Here is a 21997-nt window from a genome sequence, read left to right as displayed (position 1 = left end):
TTGTTCTTTTTGCTCCTATTTTTGATCTAATCTATATGGTTCTTGTGTGTCTTTGTGCATTGCATTATCCCTCATACATTGCATCACTTGCATTGCCCTTGAATTTTTTGCTTATCCTTCCCGTTCACTGTCAAACCGTGTGCCTCTCTTGCATTTGTTTTCTATCCCACAGAAAGAAACAAAAGGTTCGTGAATCGGGTGAAGGATCGTCTGTACCTTCCTCACGTCCTCAACCTCCCACTGATCCGAGATTTCCAAATGCTGCAATGCAACAAGCTTTTAGCAAAAACGCTTTCAAACTTATACCCCCTAGATCAGTTGATTTGCAATACTATAGGACATCTTGTTTTGATACCTATAATAGGTTCAAGCATTATAAACTTGACTCCTTGTTGACCTGTTAGAGGGACGCCAATATAGGCCTTGTCTCCGAATTCTATAATAATTTACACACTTCAAATGGTGTAAATTATCGCACTCGTGTTGCAAAACGGAGCCTGGACTTCTCTTATGAGATTCTTCAATCTTATCTCGAATGTCTACCTTCAAACAATGATTTTGTCTTTTATCCAAATCTTCCCGATGAGCTGCCTCCACCTTTTGAGCATATTAGCATTGCATCCATGCATCAGTTCTTCTTTGGTCATCCTCGTCCGGATGGGCCAGATGCTCATATCACTAAGTTTTCTTCTTTTGAGTTATCGGCTGAAAATGCCGCTTTGTTTAAAGTGATCATCAACTGCCTTTTCCCCATTGCCTCTCGTGCCCTAGCCGCTCTACGACCGCCTCATATGTTTGCTCTCTATGTCATTCGTCATTCCCTTGACATCAACATCGCTTTGAACATCTTTCATTGCATCATTCATTTTACCCAGCCCGTGCAGCAGACGATACATATGCCTTTCGGGCATCTTATCACAGATTGGCTGGCGTCCCAGAAGATCGATGTCTCCCGGGGACGGCTGGAGCACATGACAGTGGCGTATTCTCGGATTTCTTTCCGCTCTTTCAAGAAGTCGGGTCTGATTGGTAGTCCAGCTGGAGTTTGATGGATAGATGGTCGTGCTTTTGGGGAGGGACCCCGGGCTCGCCACAGGGGGGATGTACAGGCCTTGGCTCCTGCGGAGGATGAGGCTGAGCAGGAGTTCCACGGACCAGCTTCTCCGACTTTTGAGGAGACGGTTTCCACTCACCTTGAGGAGCTGACCCTGGAGGTAGCTAGTCTGCGAACCACGATGGATACTGTAGTCCAGCAGCAGACTTCGATCCAGGCGACTCTGGATACACTAGTGGACTTAGTGGGCTCGTGGGTGACGGTTCACCCGTCTCAGTCTGGTCCATCCACCGTCCCTGTTCCCCCTGCTGAGGATGCCCCTGATCCTGACTCTACGGCAGTTCCTGCTCCGGCTACTACGTCCGCTCCAGCTGCTGATCCTGATCCCACTCCTCCGGGAGACGAGCTTATCGAGTTTTATGTTCCTGTGTGATATGTTTTTATTTGTTGTATGGATGGTTGTTCTGGAGTCCCTTTTGTGAACTCTCTTTCGTTTTGAATGTATGATATACTTTTACGATAAGCTCTCCTTTTGGTTCTACATTTCAGTGTTGTTATGTTCTATTGATATATGTGTGTTTTAGGGGGAGCACTCCTCGGATTTATCGTATTTGCTTTGTGCACTTATTGAGGGGGAGTTATTTGCTTTTGATTTTTGACAAAGGAGGAGATCTATGTTGAAGTTCATACTTATTGCTTATGCTTATCTCAGTAGATTAAAATCAAGCTTACTGTAATTATGCAATACAATCATTATTTATCATTGTTTTGGAAACTAGCCTAAACTTAAATAGATTGTCAAACATCAAAAAGGGGGAAATTGTTGGTGCAATCATGCCCTGAAAGTTTCAATGTGTTGACAATTATTTAAGTTTAGGTTAATACAGTGGAACTAACATGCATTGTGAGTTTGTAGGAGGAGTTTCTTGCAGGTTAGAAGACCAGATGCAAGAGAAGTCCAAGAAGGTCGAGGACTGGATTCTTGGCAAAAAGAGTTCTTGCGGGTCAGAAGACCAGATGCAAGGCAAGAGAAGTCCAAGAAGGCCGGGGACCGGATTCTTGGCAAGAGAAGCTCCTGCAAGTCACAAGATTATGTGTGTGTTAGGCTCACTGTCAGAGATCGACTGGTAAATCGATTCAGACATGGTTGTGCGGCAGATTGCCTCTGAATCGATCAGCCGATCGATTAAAGGTAAGTCAATCGATTGGCTGATCGATTGGTAAGGTTCTGCGCAGCACAGAATGTGTTTGGATCGATCGACCAATCGATTCAAGGTACTGAATCGATCGGCCGATCGATCCGTGAACATTCTGTGCGAAGCACAGAATCGTTCTGAATCGATCAGCCGATCGATTCAAGGGGTTGAATTGATCGACCGATCGATCCATGAACATTCTGTGTGAAGCACAGAATCGTTCTGAATCGATCAGCCGATCGATTCAAGGGATTGAATCGATCAGCCGATCGATTCAAGGGATTGAATCGATCGACCGATTGATCCATGAACATTCTGTGCGAAGCACAGAATCGTTCTGAATAGATCAGCCGATCGATTCAAGGTATTGAATCGATCGACCGATCGATTCACAAAGCTACGATTTCACGAGCAGGTGTCTGGATCGATTCAAAATCTGTTCCAATCGATCCAAGTTCAATGAAAGAATCTGCGCCGTTGATCTTGACGCGATAACTTCCAACGGATACTTGTGAATCGATTGAGATATAATCTCAATCGATCCACGGCGACGGCGGTGTGAGAAACGGCTAGTTTTTCTCAACGTTTAAAACACGGGAAGAAACTGGAAAACAAAAACAACGAGAAACATACTGTTCCATTGCTAAAAAAGTCTTTTGAAAGCTCTCAAGTGATCAAGATTCAAGAAAAAGGGTTCAAGCTCCTCTCCACTACCTACTGAAGTCTCACCTGCAAAGAAGAAGCCGGTTAAAGCTTGTAATCCTTCTCTTCTTCTTCTTTGTAGTGTCTGTGATATTTACTTTGAAGAGAAGGGAGAGTTGTATTTCTATTAAGGTTTCTCCACCTTCTGTGTGATTCCGAGAAGGAGGATTTTTGATAGTGAAAGAGTGTGAGTGGTGTTGATCCTTGGACTAGTGACCTCCTTGAGGAGGTGGATACCAAGTAAATACCGGTGTTAGCATTGCCTTCAGATTTCCACTGTGCAAAACAAAGTTGGTCAGAAAAGAAGTGAGTCATTCACCCCCCCCCCCTCTAGCTCAACCGTGTTGGTGCAATATCCTTTAGGTCAAGGTTGACTGAGTTGACCAAGCTTGGGTCTTGGTCATAGTTTCGATGTTTGACAATACATGTAGACACATGGACAATGCAGGTGCAGTTGTTCATGTGGGGAGATTCTGATCAGGGATTGATCAGTGTGATTGAAGGAGAGTCAAGTAGGTCAAGAGTGACCGGATACCTGACTAGGAAGTCCTAACTGGTATGTTAGGCAGCAGAAGTGAAAGTCCTGGTGAGTGAAGCCAGGCAGAAGGAAAGCCCTAGTGAGTGAAGCCAGGCAGAAGGAAAGCCCTAGTGAGTGAAGCTAGGTAGATTGGAAATCCTGGTGAGTGAAGCCAGGTGAAAGTCCTAGTGAGTGAAGCTAGGCATAAGGAAATCCTGGTGAGTGAAGCCAGGTGAAAGTCCTGGTGAGTGAAGCCAGGCAAGGGAAAATCCAGATGGATCAAGGATGATTAGACATCTGGTGGAAGTCCAAGTAGGACAAGAGAGTGACCGGATACTTGGCACGACGAGTAAAGTCCAAGTGGGTCAAAGGGATTGACCAGATACTTGGTGGGAAGTCCTAGCAGGTCAAAGGAGTGACCAGATGCTAGGTATGATGTATCAACAGGTCAAGGTTGACCGGATGTTGGTTTGAGAGGCTTGGGACTTGGTTTTAGACAAAAACCAAGTGCTGGATCGATCCAGGAGCTGGATCGATCAGTGGATCGATCCAGGCCTTTCCTAGCGAACAGAGAGCCTCTGGATCAATTCGTGGATCGATCCAGATGTCCAAATCGATCAGTGGATCGATTGGGACGCGGCTGCTTTGCGCGATAAGCGCTGGATCGATCCGTGGATCGATCCGCACAGAGGCGCTCTGGATCGATCCGTGGATCGATCCAAAGCCTCCCCGATCGATTGGGAATATTCGAATCGATCGGGATCCGGCCGTTGCGTCGTATTTGAGCTGCAGGCGTGCGTTGGCTGCGGTACCTCTTCACCGTTTCATCTCAGATCTTCGCCAGCTCCTCCACAGCACTCTCAAAGCTCGTGATCGCCAGTTCTTGAAGGTTCTTGGAAGCTCTCCGAGTCAAGAGGCGGATCAAAGGCAAGAAGAGAAGCTAGGGTTAGGGTTTTCTGCATTCATTGTAAGCTTTGTGTTTGTATTTTGTTTCCCTTTCCTTCTTCTTGTACCGAGAGGGTTGTAGGGCTTCTCCGCCTTTGGTAGTTACCATAAAGGAGTGTTATTCATAGTGGAGGGTGTGTGTGTTGGTGTGGATCCTTGGATTAGTCACCTCTTGTGAGGTGGATACCAAGTAAACCAACCGTGTTAGCGTTGTGTGATTGTTTCTTTGTATTTCCGCTGCACATCTTTGAAGGAACAAGCACCGCCGAGCACCGAGCGAACGCGACGAGCTATTCCCCCCCCCCCCCCCCCCCCCTCTAGCTACTTTTGGTCCTAACAAACCGATCCTAACATAAACTTCTGGACTATGGTGAGTCACTTGGACATCATTAGAGTAACCATGCATTCGAGGTTTTCCAAATAGTCCTATCCACTAGACTTAGTACAAAACCTTGGTCTAACTAGTTAGGATTCATAAAGGGTAGCTTCGGTCAGTTCCACTTAGCCAAATGCACCAGGTTGAAGCCATATCTTCCTAGACATGCATAGACTAAGTTTCCCTAACGTACTATCCTCCAAAACTTTACCAGTACCATTTTTCAAGTTAAACTTGAATCCTTTTTAACTAGTCCTAATTACCCTGTCGGGTAGGTTGGTTAGGGTTACCCTGCTGGGTAGATTAGTCTTGGAGGTGCCAGCTATTCTGGAGCCTCCCTCTGAATTAATGGTCGTTAATTTAATTTTTAGTTCTAGGTTTATGTCTATTTCTTTTATAATTATACTTTACTTGGTGATAGTTTAAATTTTGGTGAGTTCTAATATATTTAGATTTTAAAATTTTTTTGTTTAGGTTTGTATTTTGGTTTTTGTTTTGGTTTATTTGACTTTACATAATATATTTTATCTTTAGGGATATAATATTGGTTAGGTCCTATTTGCGTGGTCAAACACGCTTTCGGAACCCAGGCTTTATTCGTTGGTTTGTATTGGGTTATTAATGATTTAAAAGTTTTATTTGAGTTCGACTTATATCCGAGTCCGGTTTTATTATAACATGCTTTTTGATTATTTAGGATTAAGTCTAAATTTTTTGATCTGGTAGTAAATTTTTCTAACATATTTTTTAAATTATTAATTTCTAATTTTAATGATGAATTCTCCTCCTCAAGTGTTAGATCTTGAGTTGGTTTATTATTTACAACTTGTTCCTTGAGGATTTGATTTTCCTCAAGGAGTGATTTGTTTTCATTTTCTAATTTAACTAACTTACTATTTAAGCAAGAAATAATTTTAAAAACTTTCGGTTTAAGGTTAGGAATACCTTTTTGGAACCTTCGGAAACAAGTACAGACTCGTGGCTTGATTCAGGTTCAGACCCGTCTTTCGATTTGTCTTCCGACTCTGCTTCGTGGGCCATCAGCGCGAGGTGGCTCTGATGCTTCTGATCTTTTGCATCTGATTCATTCGAGGAGGAGTCGTCCCACGTCACTTTGAGGGCCTTCTTTTTGGTCGGCTTCGGTTTGTCGATCTTCAGTCTTGGACACTCGTTCTTGTAGTGCCCCTTTTTGTTGCATTCGAAGCATGTTACATTCCTCGAATCGGCTGGAGAACTGATCTTTTGTAGATCCTTCTTGCTGAAGCTTCTCTTCCTCCTAGTGAACATCTTCCTTACCAGGTTCACTAGGTGTTCCTCATCTTCAGAGCTTTGGTCAGAGTTTTCTTCAGGTTCAGGCTTGTTCTTCTTGGAGGAACCTGCATATAAGGCAACACCTTTCTCGGCTCCAGCATTAGTCTGCTCATGTAACTCCAATTCACAAAATAATTCATCTAATTTAAATTTAGTTAAATTCCTAGAAATTTTGTAGGCATCCACTATGGATGTCCACAAACTATTACGTGGAAATGCGTTTAACGCATACCTGATTAGATCTCTGTTGTCTATTTGGTGGCTTATTGCGTGGAGCCCGTTGAGGATATCCTTGATCCTCGCGTGCAGCTGACTCGCTGTTTCTCCTTCCTGCATTTTTATATTAAATATTTTATTTAATAATAAATCCCTTTTTGTTACCTTAGCGTCGCTAGTTCCTTCGTGCAGCTCGATCAGTTTATCCCATAGCTCTTTAGCATTATGATGCGGTCCGACCCAGTTCAGCTCTTCTCTCGTTAATCCGCATTGTAATGTGTTGATTGTCTTGTTCTTCGTTGATGCCTTCTTCTTTATGTCTGATGTCCATTGTTCAGGATCCAGTAGATTCCCGGAGCTATCAACTGGCGGTTTGTAAGCTTTTGTGACGCTCAGCCACCGGTCGAAATCTGTCTTGAGATAAACCTCCATCCGCTTTTTCCAGTACAGGAAATCATCCCCGTTAAAAAGGGGAGGTCGCACTGTGCTGAAGCTCTCGATCTGCGACATTTTAATCTGCACAAAAAAAAAACAAATAGAGAGGTTCCAAGACTTGATCTTGGTTTAGTAGTGCGGGAAGAATTAAATAAAAATAACTAAATTGGTGTTGTACCAATTTAGATTTAATTACGACGGAAGGAGACTTCCAAAAAGGTAATAATATCAGGGTGGAATTATACGAAAAACTGAAATCCGAAAGCAAGAGAAAAAAAATCTAAAAAATAGATCACCCTCTTGTCTAATTGGTGGTTGCACCAAATCAGAGCGGTACCTGCTCTGATACCACTTGTTGGATCGTGATCGTTCGATAAAGGGGGGTGAATATTGATTACAAAAATTCGTCGAGAGTAAGCGTAGCGGAAAAGTAAAACAATGCTAACACAGAACCTTTTTACTTGGTTCGGAGCCTGTGTCGACTCCTACTCCAAGGCCCGTACTCGTTGAGTACTTTCGTTGGGCAATCACTATCAATTCAAATAATAATTACAAAAGAGTTAAGTACAAGAATTGATAGAAATAAAATACCGACAATAGAGCAATAAGAAAGAAATCAGAGCTTTGTTGGAGTGACGTCGCAACGTCGTAGGGGCGCAGGAGAGCAGATCGTCAATTCAAAGTTGTTGTTTTGAGCTCCGCCTTTGACCCTCCTTATATAGGACGCTCGGGGCGCCCCGGATCCCTTTCGGGCGCCTTGGTGTGACGTAGCAGTCCCAACTAGCGAGCTCCATGTGTCGACGCCGCGTCTTGGATAAAGTTTGCCTCCGGGCACCCGGATCCCTTCCGAGCGCCCAGATCCCTTCCGAGCACCCGGACCTCCTTTCTCCAGAAAGTCCTTCTCCTGCAAGACAAGGTTAGTCCAAGGCAGATATATAATGTGTATCCTGCAAAATAAAGTTTTAGCATAATTTATAAGTTCAACATAAAGAGTATGACTTAGATTCCGTCTTTTCGAGACCGGAATCTAGTCACGATCTCGACTTAGATATCCGAAATGGATCTAAGTCGGATCGACGCCTAATGTTCCCTTCCCGGGAACGCGTCCTCACAGTCACTCCCTTCCAGTGACTTACCTTTACTCACCTGCTAGACGTCTGGTCAACCCTTCTACCCATCTGGACTTCTCGCCAGCTATCCGGTCAGCCCGTCGACCTAGCTGGACTTCGTGCCAAGCGTCCGGTTAGCCCGTCGACCCGCTTGGACTTCGTGCCAAATGTCAGGTCAGCCCGTCGACCCATTTGGACTTTGTGCCAGACATCCGGTCAGCCCGTCGACCTGTCTGGACTTCGTCTGCACACTCCGTCAGAATGTTAGATAACGACAAACCTAACTTAACCTAATTTATCATTCATCAAAACCTGAGTTAGACCGTTAGTGGTAACCACACCAACAGAATAATCATTTCATCTCATAGTCGAACGATGGCTCTAAACCTATAGCAGAATGAAACTTCAAATTCACCATAATCGAGCGGCGACTCTAAACTCATGATAATAAGTGAATGTTGAATGGCGACTCTAAGTCTATTTTAGTAAGTGATAATCAGGCGACAACTCTAACTCAGAGTGAGGATTACCTGCAGTACTTATCATAGTCGAGCGACTGTTCCGAAACTGAGAATGCCCGATTGACCTGGGAGGTCACCAAAGACACTGCTCGTCTAGTCAGTTGGACTTACAGTCTCCTTCGACTAGACTTGAGGGGAAGACTTGTGACGCAGTGGTAAAGGGAGCTTACCAAGTATAAGTCAAAGGTGGAACAATAGCCGACGTGGAGGTCTAAATCAAGGAGGTCAAAGGCAGAAAGTCGCCTGGTCACTAAAGTTGGTCGAGCGGGCGATAATATGCTGACTGGGCCTAAAGGGTCCGTTCGGCCTGGAGGCTCATCTGGGCAAATCACTCATCTAGCCGGGTCGACTATAGAGAGGTCATTAGAGGCTCAACTGTGACGATCCTATAAAGGATAGTATGATTGGACCGCATGGCTAGTCATGCGAAGAACTACCTACCGAGCCGAGCGACCGCAGAGAAGAACAACTGAGATTGGCCGGAAAGGGAATCCCAACCGAGCGGCTCCTTCGCTCGGCCTAATAGTAGAACCCCTTGCCTAGCTTATTGTATCATTTTGGGAGTTGGTGCCGCTGACAGCAGGGTATGGTCAGCAAGGAAATTGTACAACGGAAGCTTCTACTGTCATGTTAGAGATTTGCATGCTTTGTTAAGGAATAATGTCAGAGTCACTTTTCTGATATGTCCTTTCATAGAATAGTTGGGAAAATGTGCATGCATCTTGAAAAACATGCACGTATGCTATTGGAGCACTATATAAGGGGGGGGGGGGGGGGTCCATGCACCGGTGGAGATATGCATTATTCGTGCTAGAGCTCCTGTTGTTGTTACAATTCCTTGTCGTCTTTTCTACTATTCCGGTGAATGACTTGAGCGTAGGAGGGCCAACGCTGGGGACCCCTTCCTTGGCCCGATATTGACGTTCTTTGTGTTACAAAACGGAGTGGAGTGTTCGCCCAGTCAACCGAGGAGCCAGATCTCCAGCTAGCAATCTTCACCGTTTTCAGATATGATCAACATTAGTGCTGACTAGTGTTGGTTTCAAACCAACATTGGTGCTGTCTAGTGCTAATTTCAACCCAGCGCTAATGCTGGTCTTTAAAGACCAGCGCTAGCTAGTGTGGTGCTAGTTTGAAACCAGCACCAACGTTGGTGCTGGTTTAGGGCCACACTAGCTGGTGCTGGTCTTTAAAGACCAACACCACGTTGGTGTTGGGTGGTGCTGGTTTGTACAAATCAGTACCACCTTGTATGCAAGAGATAGAAAAGAGTTGTTTGCATGCAAGAGAAAGAAAAGTGTTGCATGCACATGAGAGGGGAAAATAAAAAAAAGTTTTTACCGCATCAAATCATCCGCATATATTGTTGCCCATGGTCGGCCATATAAGGATGTACAGGGTATTAAAATTATATATATATATATAACCCTTAGGTGAACGACCATGGACAACATTCGATGTGGGCAATCTGATGTGACTTCTTCTCTCAACTATATGTAATAACTTTTTTTTTCTCTTTTATCTTAAATTAAAATAAAATTCTTTATTCTCTCTCTTTTGATTGCACACAATAATCACTGTGATGTTGATTTTTAAAAATCAACACCACAGCTTAAATACACCAGCTATTGCTGTGGTGCTGATTTTTAAAGACCAACACCAAGTTAAAATCAGCACCACACCAGCTTTACCTTGGTACTGGTTTTTAAAAACCATCACTACACTACTATCTTGGTGCTCATCTTTAAACACCAGTACTAGTACAACCTGGCCTTGGTTCTGGTCGTGGCTGAACTTTAAAGACTAGGGTTTTAAAAAACAATGTAACACCATATAAGGATGACTGATGTATTTAAGTTGTGTGCTGATTTTTAAAAATCATTACCATAGTGGTTGTTGCATGTAATCAAAGGAGAGAAAATTTTATTTTAATTTAAGAGGAAAGAGAGAAAAATTATTACATAAAGATGAGAGAGGAAGCTACGTTGGATCACCTTTGTTGGATGTTACCCATGTTTATATATATATACTAGTGTAATCGTGCACATGCGTTGCGTGTGTAATATAATAATATATAAATTATTTGAGTCTTTGAAAAAATCCGAATTGTTTGGATTTTCTAATGTCACCCTTATAAACCAAGAATTAATTATTTGGGTAAGAACCAAGAATTAATTATTTGGGTAAGATTCGTCAGACCCATGCAATAGTGACGCTAAAGAATCCCATCAACAAACTACTGTAACGGACTTTCCTATGCAAAAAATTATTTTAATTTAATATTATACTTGTCTTAGTAAAAAAACTAAGAAAAGTATATTTTTTAACAACGTTGGCCTTAAATATTTATAGAAGCTTCTTTGATCATAGTGTTATCAATTATAAGATATGGGACTAAAGAGAACTATATTTTTTTATATAAAACAACCAGAGAAAATTAATGATAAGAAAAATTTATAATAATACGTTGTAGCTGAGTCTCGAACTCTAGATCACTGATTGTTTTACTTGTGTAATTACTAATAAACATTGGAGTTATTTTTAGTGTAAATAGAAAAAAGGACATTAGCGTAAATGCATTTTAGGCTTCACCAAAATTAGTTAGTAAAGGGGGGAGATATTTAATAAAATAGTAAGATATATATATATATATATATATATATATATATATATATATATATATATATATATATATATATATATATATATATATATATATATATATATATATATAAAAGAAACATGAGTTTAGCATCTATCTCTATATATAGATATACTATATCTCTGATCAGGAGTTAGTTCAGTGGGTTGATAAGGAATTTCTTTCATAAAAAAATGGATTATGGATTTATAATTATATATGTATTTTTTAAGTAAAAGTTATGATTTTTTTTTTGCCAGTTGGTTTGGCTAACATGTATGTATATGTTTGGCTAACATATGAAATCAAGAATTAAAAATTTTATTAGAGAATTTGTAAGAAATATTTAATCATGAACGGTAATTTTTTTTTCTTTTCCTTTTTAATTCTTAATGAGTTGATCCATCTAATCTATAATCCCTCCTAGATTGGATTGTTCCTAGCCCACTTAGCCCGCCTCAACCAGCCTCGCTTGATGAGCATTTAGCAGGTCTAATATAAATGGGACGTGTATTTAATTTTTTTTTAAAAAAAATTCAACCCAAAAATATAAATATATCATTTCAAGCCTAAATAATATAAATTTTATCAGAGAAAAATCGGGGGAAATGATAAATTAAAATAACTAGGTCGCTTGTACAACCAATGCCTTAAATCATGAATGAATAAATAGAGGTCAGATCCCCGGTAAAAAAATCATAGTCACAATCTCATCTTAATTGATTGTGATTTTTCTTTAAATTTATCATCCTTCAAATTATAGTTTAAATTAGAATGGATGACTAAAAACTCTCGACGATGGACAAGTGACCATACTACCAAGAGTCCGACGGCTTAGACACTTACCTATTGTTGGCGACCTCCAGCCATTCGTCTCGATTCAAATTATAACTTGAGAAGACGATAAATTTAAAGAGGGATCACAACTAATTACTACTAAATCATGAATATGATCCGATCATAATTATAATCTATCCTCTAATTATATTTTTTTTACCAGGGCTCTAGCCCGGAATAATTTTTTTTTCCCGTTTTTACACTTAATGTATTTATAAGATAAATTTAAAATATAATTTACGATATATTTAGAAGCCTCTACGTCTAGTAAAATTCAATTTTTTATTTTTTTATTTTTATTTATTCTTTTAAATATTTTACCAGTATATTACATCTTTAGGGGCAACTGACGAGCCCTTTAGGCAATTGATTAAGTGAGCTGGTTGACAGTGTTGAGCGAGCCTATCAAATAAAAATAAGCTTCTCAGTTTTGCATGCACGTGACTATAATGATTCTTCCTATTCCTAACGTTTACTGTCCGCATTTGATCATTTTGTCTCTTACTTGTCTACGGAGTTTGAAATTTGAAGTAGGCCTTTGAAATCTGTGGTCACGCTGCTTTCTTCCTCTCTGCAGCTATTTAATTTGACCGTTGATCATCCGCGAAATGGACAGGTGGAGACAACGGCTTGGGAAGAAGGAGGATCCCTTAAAAGCTGGGGTCGCTGCGACGCCCGAGTCCAGGTGAGGACTTTCTTCGAACATCTTGTCTGCTGCGTTGCTGTTTCTTGTTGCGGAGTTGAGAGAGGGAGCGACCTTGGCGTTTTGATTATGGGAAGCAGAGGGTCGTCGGACGCACCGCAGAGGCAGTCGCCCCGAGCACCTCTGCACCTCAGGAGCACTGCCTGCTCCGAGGCCAACAACGCGCACCGCAGGGCGGCTGCTGCCGATGGCAGCCCTAAGGTGTCCCCTCACGGGGGTTCACAGGAGGTAAGCGAGGATCAAGGTTTCTCCTTGTTCGTGGTTCACTGGCCATTCTCAGCTTTTTGATGTGTAGTTTTGTGCCCGATGTGTGGTCTGCAGCAAAGAAAACGGAGCACGAGGGCGGCGGAGCTCGAGACAAAGTTGAGAGAAACGCAGGCTGAGCTCAAGAAGCTGAGAGAGCAGCTCGCCGCCGCGGAAGCTGCCAAACGCGAAGTGGAGCGAGCCCTCGTCAAGGTCAAGGTGCGTGTCCCTGCCGCTGCCTTGGCCAAGAAAAGAAAAGAGGAGGAGGCTGCTCTTTCTCAGGGTTCTCGACCAGAAGGGGTTCGACAAAATGAGACGATGGAGGAGAGCGTCACTTCGCCGGCGACGATGGATGTGTTTGAAGTACTAGTGCCGGCCGAATCCGTTCCCACGGAGGATGAAGCTGACAGCATGCAGGAGATAACAATGGTCGAGAAAACAGAGACGAACGAGAACGATGAAACTATTTCTGCGGCAGGGGAAGAAGAAGAAGAAGGAGAGAAGAAAGAAGATGGAAAGAAGAGAGAGGATGAAGAAGTTGGCTTTTGGAAAGCCAAGCTTTTGGAGAAGGAGAAGGAAGTGGCAATTCTCCTGGAAGAAAACGTCATCTTCAAGACCAGAGCAGAGGAGGAAGCTCAGCGAATCGCAGAGTCCTCTCGATCCAAGCAAGAGGAGTTCACGGCACGGCTGAATTCAGTAGAAGAACAGCTCAAAGAGAGTAAAACTAATGAGAAACAGCTGGCGGCGCAGCTGGAGACGGCAGAAGGCGCCAAGGCGACATTGGAGATGGAGCTGAAGCGGTTGAAGGTGCAAACCGAGCAATGGCGGAAGGCCGCCGAAGCGGCCGCAGCAGCACTGGCCACGGGAGACGCCGCCTCAGGTGATGAGACGGGTGGGAGAAGGGTGGCGGAGCGTTGCAGGTCGATGGACAAACAACACCTCGGGGTCGGTTACGGCAGCTGGGCTTCGCCGTTGGCGGACCAAGACTACGTGTACGAGGAGGATGGCGCCGGCGGAAGCCGCGGCGGGCGGAGGAAGGCTGCCGGTGTGCGGATGTTCGGAAACCTTTGGAAGAAGAATCAGTATAAATGAGGCGAGCTGGCATCAAGCCCTTGCTCTCTTGTTCTGTATCAGTTCACGAACTGTTCTTGATTGATGGGTTTAGGGATTTCCAACGTGTTGTTGCCTTGTTGGACCTTTGGAACTCATGAATCAAATTTGGAGCTTCTTCTCCTCAGATTGTTATTTTTTTGGGGGAAATTTCAATTACCCCCTCCCCCGTTTCGGAAAACATCAAAATGAACCCCGTAGTATGAGGAGCATTAAAAACCCCCAGTATGATATAAATAGTTCAAAGACCCCATTGATGATTATACCCTCTCAGTCTCTCACCAGAGCATAACAATCCTCGAAGCAATCGATCTACATAAATCTCAGAAGAACTTCTCTCCCTCTAATCTAACTTTTGGACTACAAGATTAAAATATCTGTCAAGATTAAAATCCTAAATTATTGGGATCAACTCTATATATAGTAGTGGATATTTATTATCAGTCCATAGATGATAATAGATACGGAATTATAGGTTCTACACATACAAGGTCTGCATCCAATAATCGAAATCCAATAAACCTAAGTTAGATCACTTTAATGGGTTCGATTTGTACTCATATACACAACTTACAATTAAGCCCACTAATTAGAGATAATAATCAATAATATCTAACTTAGACTATTTGTCAGTTATATATGAAATACAAGTAAAATTTTCATTGATATCAAACTTTATGGGCATATAATATCCCTATAAATAATCTGATCCATTAACTTCATTGATATATGACTAAAAAGGTCATAGCTATTATATATGATTGTAACAAGCCCCAACAGTAATCACAATATCAATGTCATTAATGACATAGATCAAAATGTAGATGTATAGAGTGAAAATTACATGAAATGCGATCGGTACATGTCAATTTTCAACTACTCCTAAGATGACCTCAAAAGAGGTCAGATCATATTTGTGAAAAAGTTTATGCTAAACTGCAATAGTAAATCATGATCAACTTTATAATTTCAAAAGGAATCTGTATCATATTTATAAACACCAAATACTAAACATCAATAGTAAATAATAATATCACAGTCAAAATGTCAAACAAACATATAAATTTCTATTAATATTTTGAACTTTAAGTACGTACAATAATCAAAATAAAATATTTATCTTTATTATCGAATATAGAGCAATAAAATAAATACAGACTCCCACTAGATGAGTTCTTCTTCCATAAGGACTCCCATATTCATAACATGCACATGAAACACCTTAGGCACAAAGGCTTTAATGAGTGGATCAGCCAACATGGAATTTGTGTTGATGTGCTCTACCATAATCTGACTACTCTGAACTCTTTCTTTAACTACTAGAAATTTGGTGTCGATGTGCTTAGACTTCGACGAGCTCTGGTTGTTCTTGGCATAAAGTTTTGCGGTTTTATTATCATAATAGATCCTTAGTGGTCTGTCAATGTCATTAACAATCTGTAATACTGTGATGAAGTTTCGTAGCCAAATCTTGTGATTGGATGCTTCATAGTATGCTACAAACTCTGCCTCCATAGTAGAAGTGACTGTTGATTGCTACTCGGAAAACCTAGAGGTTCCACTGTACAAAAATTTTGTACAAAGGTCTGAACCTTTTCCTAGCTACCATGTGTTCTTTTAAATTAAATTTTGGATCGCCTGCGGAACTTAACACGTTTGATCCAAAACTTAATCTATTTGTTCTTTTAGGTTTTGACTTGGATCTCCTGAGGAACTTAACACGTTCGACCCAAGTCACCTTAAGTTATTAATTCCATTAAATATTAATTTCCATAATTGGTTCCCAGTACTGACGTGGCGAGGCACATGGCCTTCTTGGATATGAGAGCAACCACCACCGACTAGACAAAACCTTTTATAGAAATCTAATATTTAATTTCTTAAAATAACTTTAGGTTAACCAAAAAGAACAATCAAATCACAAGGAAAAAAAATAAAAGAACACAACTTCGAAAAATATATTCGAAATACTAGAACGTAAGCCTCTTGTATTTGGTATTATTTCCATAAATAACTAGCATGATGCGAAAAAGAAAAATTACTAGTTATACCTTCTAGAAAGACCTCTTGATCTTCTACCGTATTCCTCTTCTAACCTCGGACGTTGTGTGGGCAACGATCTTCCGAGATGAGAAACCACCAAGCACCTTCTTCTCCTCCTAGCTAGGTTCGGCCAACACAAAGAAGCTTCACCAAGGACGAAGAACAAAACACCAACCAAGCTCCAAGGGATTCAAGTTTTCCCTTCTTCTTCTTCTTCTTCTCCGAGTAGTATTCGGCCACCACAAGAGCTCCAAGCCAATAGAGAAGGTTCGGCCACCACCAAGAGGAAGAGAAGAAGAGGATGGCCGGCCATAATAACTTTCTTCAAGCATGAAGAATTTCGGCCACCACCAATGCTCCAAGAGATGCTAGAGACGAGACTTGCTTTCTCTCCTTCTTCTCCTTCCTTGATCCGGCCACAAACAAAAGCTCCACCAAGAAGATAGGTTTCGGCCAATAAGAGGAGAGGAGAGAAAGGGAAGGGCCGACCACCACACCAAGGAAAAGAGGGAGAAAAATAATAGAGGTTTTTCCATGAAGGCACCCTCACCCCTTCTTTTATATTCCTTGGTCTAGGCAAATTAGGAAATTTAATTACAATAAAATTTTCTTAATTTCCTTAACATGATTTAATTGAGAAAAATAAAATAAAATTTCCCAATTAAACTATATTGGCCGGCCACATCAAAAGGAAGTAAATTAGACAAGTTTTAATCAACAAATTAAAACTTCCTAATTTGTTTCCGGAAATTTTAAAATTAAAATTTCTCTTCTAAAATCTCTTCATGGTTGATAAAAAGAAATTTCCATAATTTTAATTTTACAACATGTGAATAATTTTTAAAGAGAAAATAAAATATCTCACCAATCTACAAATAAGGAAAGAGATCTAATCTCTTTCTTTAATCTTTTGTAGATCTTTTACAAGAGAGATATTTTAATTTTAATTCTCTTTAATAAATTATATCTTCCACATAATAAAAATTAAAATTAAAATTCTTTTTAATTTAATATGGTCGGCCCCTCTAGCTTGGGTTTAAGCTAGGGCCGGCCACCCAATTATACCTAGGCCTAGCTTGGTTCCCAAGCTAGCTTGGCCGACCCCTTTAGGTGGGTATAGAAGGTGGGTATAGGTGAGTATAGTACTCTATAAATAAGAGGCTACGATAGGGACCGAGAGGAGGAATTGGTTTTGGTCTCCCGATAAAATTACGCATCTTCGCCTAACACACAACTTAATTTTATCAATAATAATTCATTCCACTAGAGAACTATTATTGAACTACCGCACCAATCCCAAATTACATTTTTGGGCTCCTTCTTATTATGAGTGTGTTAGTCTCCCTGTGTTTAAGATATCGAATGTCCACTAATTAAGTGAGTTACTGACAACTCATTTAATTAATATCTTAGTCCAAGAGTAGTACCACTCAACCTTATCATCATGTCGGACCACCTGCAGGGTTTAACATGACAATCCTTATGAGCTCCTCTTGAGGACATTATCAACCTAGTATCTCTAGGACACAGTTTCCTTCTATAATCAACAACACACACTATAAGTGATGTCATTTCCCAACTTATTGGGCTTATTGATTCATCGAACTAAATCTCACCCATTGATAAATTAAAGAAATAAATATCAAATATATGTACTTGTTATTATATTAGGATTAAGAGCACACACTTCCATAATAACCGAGGTCTTTGTTTCTTTATAAAGTCAGTATAAAAGAAACAACCTCAAATGGTCCTACTCAATACACTCTAAGTGTACTAGTGTAATTATACAGTCAAGATAAACTGATACCTAATTACACTACGACCTTCTAATGGTTTGTTCCTTTCCATTTTGGTCGTGAGCTACTGTTTATAATTTATAAGGTACTGATAACATCATCTTCTGCATGTGACACCACATACTATGTTATCTACAGTATAAATTAATTGAACAACTACATTTATCACAAATGTAGACATTTGACCAATGTGATTCTTATTTCTAGATAAATGTTTTATATCAAAAGTTAGGCTTTTAGTATACATTCTAACAGTGACTACTAGCGTCAGCTTGACACTCTTCTAAGTATAGCCCCTCTAGCAAGCATGAAAATATAGCCCGAAGTAGATCTCCTACTATCCAAGCATCTAGCAAAATCGAAGTTTGAATATCCAATCACCTCCAGATGATCTGATCTCCAATACGTAAGCATATGTCCTTTAATTAGTTCTTTGTAAATACCACATCACTCTCTTTACTGCTTTCCAGTGTGATGGTCCTGAGTTACTTACATATCTGCCTAACATCCCCACTATAAATGTCATATCTGGTCAAGTACAAACTTGTGCATACATGAGACTTCCCACTGCTGACGCATATGGGAATTGTTCCATTTCTTTATTTCAAGTTCAAGTCGTGGACATTGCTGCCAGCTGAACTTGTCACCTGTTGGCACAGGTGTGTCACTCAGTAGGTGTACAGTGAAAGTCTAATCTGTATACCATATATTATAAGCACATTTTCAATATAGGCCTATTTTGAAAGTCTAAGAATGCCTTTTGAACGATCACGATAGATTTGCATGTCTAAAACAAAGGATGGTTCACCAAGATCTTTTATTTCAAAATTACCAAATAGAAATGACTTGGTTTGATGCAGCATACCCTTATTATTGCTCACAAGCAATATATCGTCCACATATAAAACAAGTATAACAAACTTACTCCTACTAAACTTGACATATGCACTGATCAACGGAGTTCTCTTTAAATCCAAATGAGGTAATATTTCTGGTATCACTGATGTGACACCTACTTTAAACCATAAATGAATTTCTTTAATTTACATACTAGGTGCTTTGAGTCCTTAGACTCAAAATTCTCTGATTGCACCATATATATAGACTCCTCTTTATCTCTATTGAGAAATGCAATCTTTATGTCCATTTGATATAGCTCTAAATCATAATGAGCTGCAAGTGCCATAATTACTCTAAGGGAGTATTTCGTCGACACAGGTGAGAAAGTCTCCTTGTAATCAATGTTTTCTTTCTGAGTGAATCCCTTGGCAACAAGACGAGCCTTATACTTTTCGACATTGCCTCTTGAATCCCGCTTGATTTTAAATATCCATTTACAACCAGTGGGCTTCTTTCCTTCAGGCAATTCGACAAGTTCTCAAATATCATTGTCTGTCATAGACTTCAACTCTTCTTACATGGCGTTAATCCACCTTTCAAGGTTAGAGCATTGTTTATTTTTTTGGAAAGATGTAGGATCACTTTCCAACCCTATGTCAAAATGATGCTCTTGGAAATAAATATAATCACGAGAATTCGTGATTCTCCATTCCCTTTGTAGATCGCCTTAAAGACACTTGTATTTGAGATGGTTGAGATACTTGCTCATCAAAATGAGGCAATACTTTAATTTCAGTGGCAGGTTCCTCCAATTACATTGGAGATGTCATGAGAATATTTTGGTTCACTATGCTCACTGGATGTATGATACTTATAATGTGCGGTATGGTAATTATACCACTATTGATTGCACTAGTAGTGACCACAGGAGAATCAACAATACTTTCCTTAAAAGATAGTTTCCTGATTTTACTCCCACTGTCCTCGATGAACTTGGTGTTGGGATATGCCCGATACAGTGTATGCTAAAACACGTTTCGTAAACATGCACAACTGAAAATAAAACAATAATAATTCCAAATTATTATATCATATGCACCACACACATACAAGGATACAACATGCCAAACATGATCGCATAATTAAATTTTTTACAGAAAGTAAATTTACGCTAGGTGTACCTTACGGATGACCTGTAATGAGAAGGGCATCAACTGTAGCGATGTTGCCAAACCTCGCCTCTATTCGTATCCACGCCGAGCTCCTCAAGACAACTCCTTGAGTATAAGTTTCTCCTTCGGAAGTTACTAGTCACGAGCGAAGAAGAGGAAAAGAAGCACACAAGATAGCGATTTCTTTCTTGTGGTGGTCACGACAACAAGGGGAAGGGGCAAAGAGAGAGCGAAGAGGGAGAGGAGAAGAGAAATTGGTTTAAGGTTTTTCAAAAACCTTACAAGCCAATTAATGATCTCATGTGTATAATTTTCTCTCGACCATATCAATATATAGTCCTTATTTTAAGCATAAAGTTTGCATAAAATGTAGGTGTGTGTGTGAATTCTTGAATCAATACAAATTGAATTCGTGCGTCTACATGGTCACTTAATCTTTTCCATTTGATTCACATTGCAAATTGTCTTCATGTAATTAAATCAAGAATAGAGTCAAGGAAAAGAGTAATTTCATCTAAACAAGATTCTCTTCCATCTCATCAAGCTTACAACAAGTAAATTCGGATTCAAAGCATCATTGAGATAATTGAGTCAATTACCAATTTCCAATTTACAATATCAGTAAGAACAAAACTCCTTTAGCCCAAACATATTTGTAGAAACCCATTTCACATCCAATTCTCAATAACAATCAAATTCAACAATCAAACTTAAACAACTAGTTTTCAATTCTTGATCTCATTCAACAGTGTTTAATAGAAGGTAACAAGGAAAAATTCAAGTTAAACATTCACATTTGTACTCCACCAAATTCACAACAAACCAAGTACATTGAACAAGTGTTTCTACGTTTTTGAATTGAAACAATCTATAACTTGTGAACCAAAACATTGAATTAAAAATTAGAATTAGATTTCAAACTAAGTTATCAGCTAAACATTAGTTAGAATTGTAAAAGTTCAAAGAAAATCAGAATTACAATTAGAAATTAGAAGTGGGGTTTGCAAAGTAGTAAATCAGAATTAGGGACTGCAATAAATTGAAACAATAAGCAATGATAAAGGAATTGAATCAGATCTGATGATCTGAGCTAGTTTCAAAGACAAAACAAAGAAAAAGATAAAGAAAACCAAACCCTAGCATTCCACAATCCAAATCCTGAACTCAACTCCTTCAATCTGCTGTAAAACAGAGCACCCTCTGGGAAACACCCTTCGGGCAACCAACTACAATTAACCAAGCTTCCTTCTATTACCAGGGAATGCTCACAGCTCCTGGAGACCTCCCTCGAAGCTCACATTCGACTGATAAACTCACCATCCGAAGAACAGAGGAGAATTCTATGATTTTGCAATCCAGATCAATCGGCCAAATCGACCCAGGTTTGATGTGGTATGGAAATCGGAAAAGGCCCAAAAGCTCCCGGAGACCTCCCTTGAAGCTCTGGTGGAAGCGAACAACGCCGATCTGGAACCTCCCTCGATCGGGTTTGCGGCGATGAAACAGAACTCAATCGCGAACTGGAGACCTCCCTCAATCGCTCTCTGAACGTCGAAAAGTGAACGCCGGCCGCTTAGGATCGCCGTCGTTGAAGAAGAAGAAGCTTGGATCTAGTTTGTGGAAAGGGAACTCGGCGTTGCAGCGGAGAAGAAGAAGACCACTGTGGCAAGAATCACGATTGCTCGAGCCCACTGTACACTGTAGCTTCTCACGGTATTTAAACTCTCCCAAATCTGATCAGACGGCTGAGAATTCTCGAAGCTTGATCAATGGTGGAAAATAGCCAAAATTCTGATCCAACAGTACCGATCTTCATCTACGGTCCAGATCTGCTCCTCATTAGGTCAGATGAGCCAGATCTTCAATGGATGGCTCAAATCTGCTTAATCTTCAATGGACGGTCCAAAACACTCCAAGGCTTGATCGCTTCGTTTAGCCCTAGATTTGAGCCCAAGTGTGGCCTGATCTGATCGGGTCAAAAACCCTTTTGATGCCTACAAAATGATAATCAAATATTAGCATCAAATACCGTGATAATTAGCTAAATTGCAATTAAGTCCAAGATCATATGCAATTTATGAAATGTAAAGTAAATGTGAGATTATGCTATGAATAAACCATCAAAAGCATGTGATCCGGTGGTAAGAGCCCGGGACCCCCTAACGAGGGGTCAGTGCCACGTGGAGGTCAGAGGGCCACGTGGTCCGTCGGAGAAGGGTGAGCCGAT

General features: G+C 40.5%; 1 protein-coding gene across 1 annotated transcript; it reads left to right on the top strand.

The window, feature by feature from the left end:
- Nucleotides 1–1235: 1235 nt before the first annotated feature.
- LOC122004022 (interactor of constitutive active ROPs 4-like) lies at nt 1236–14090 on the top strand. The gene is made up of 3 exons (XM_042558976.1): nt 1236–1481; nt 12438–12791; nt 12885–14090. Exons 1-3 carry the CDS (start codon nt 1236–1238, stop codon nt 13896–13898), a joined length of 1614 nt encoding a protein of 537 aa, XP_042414910.1. The 3' UTR covers nt 13899–14090.
- Nucleotides 14091–21997: the final 7907 nt, after the last annotated feature.

Source organism: Zingiber officinale, chromosome 1A, assembly GCF_018446385.1.
Source record: "Zingiber officinale cultivar Zhangliang chromosome 1A, Zo_v1.1, whole genome shotgun sequence".
NCBI lineage: Eukaryota > Viridiplantae > Streptophyta > Magnoliopsida > Zingiberales > Zingiberaceae > Zingiber > Zingiber officinale.
The sequence above is the reverse complement of the archived record's forward strand: the minus strand, read 5'-3'. Positions and strand labels throughout refer to the sequence as shown.

What these genes read in the sequence shown, in the direction of transcription:
- LOC122004022 (XM_042558976.1), top strand. Translation starts at nt 1,236, where the DNA reads ATGGATACTGTAGTCCAGCAGCAGACTTCGATCCAGGCGACTCTGGAT. An exon ending in TTATCGAGTTTTATGTTCCT is followed by an intron (nt 1,482 to 12,437) that starts GTGTGATATGTT and finishes TCCTCTCTGCAG; the next exon opens with CTATTTAATTTGACCGTTGA. An exon ending in CTCACGGGGGTTCACAGGAG is followed by an intron (nt 12,792 to 12,884) that starts GTAAGCGAGGAT and finishes TGTGGTCTGCAG; the next exon opens with CAAAGAAAACGGAGCACGAG.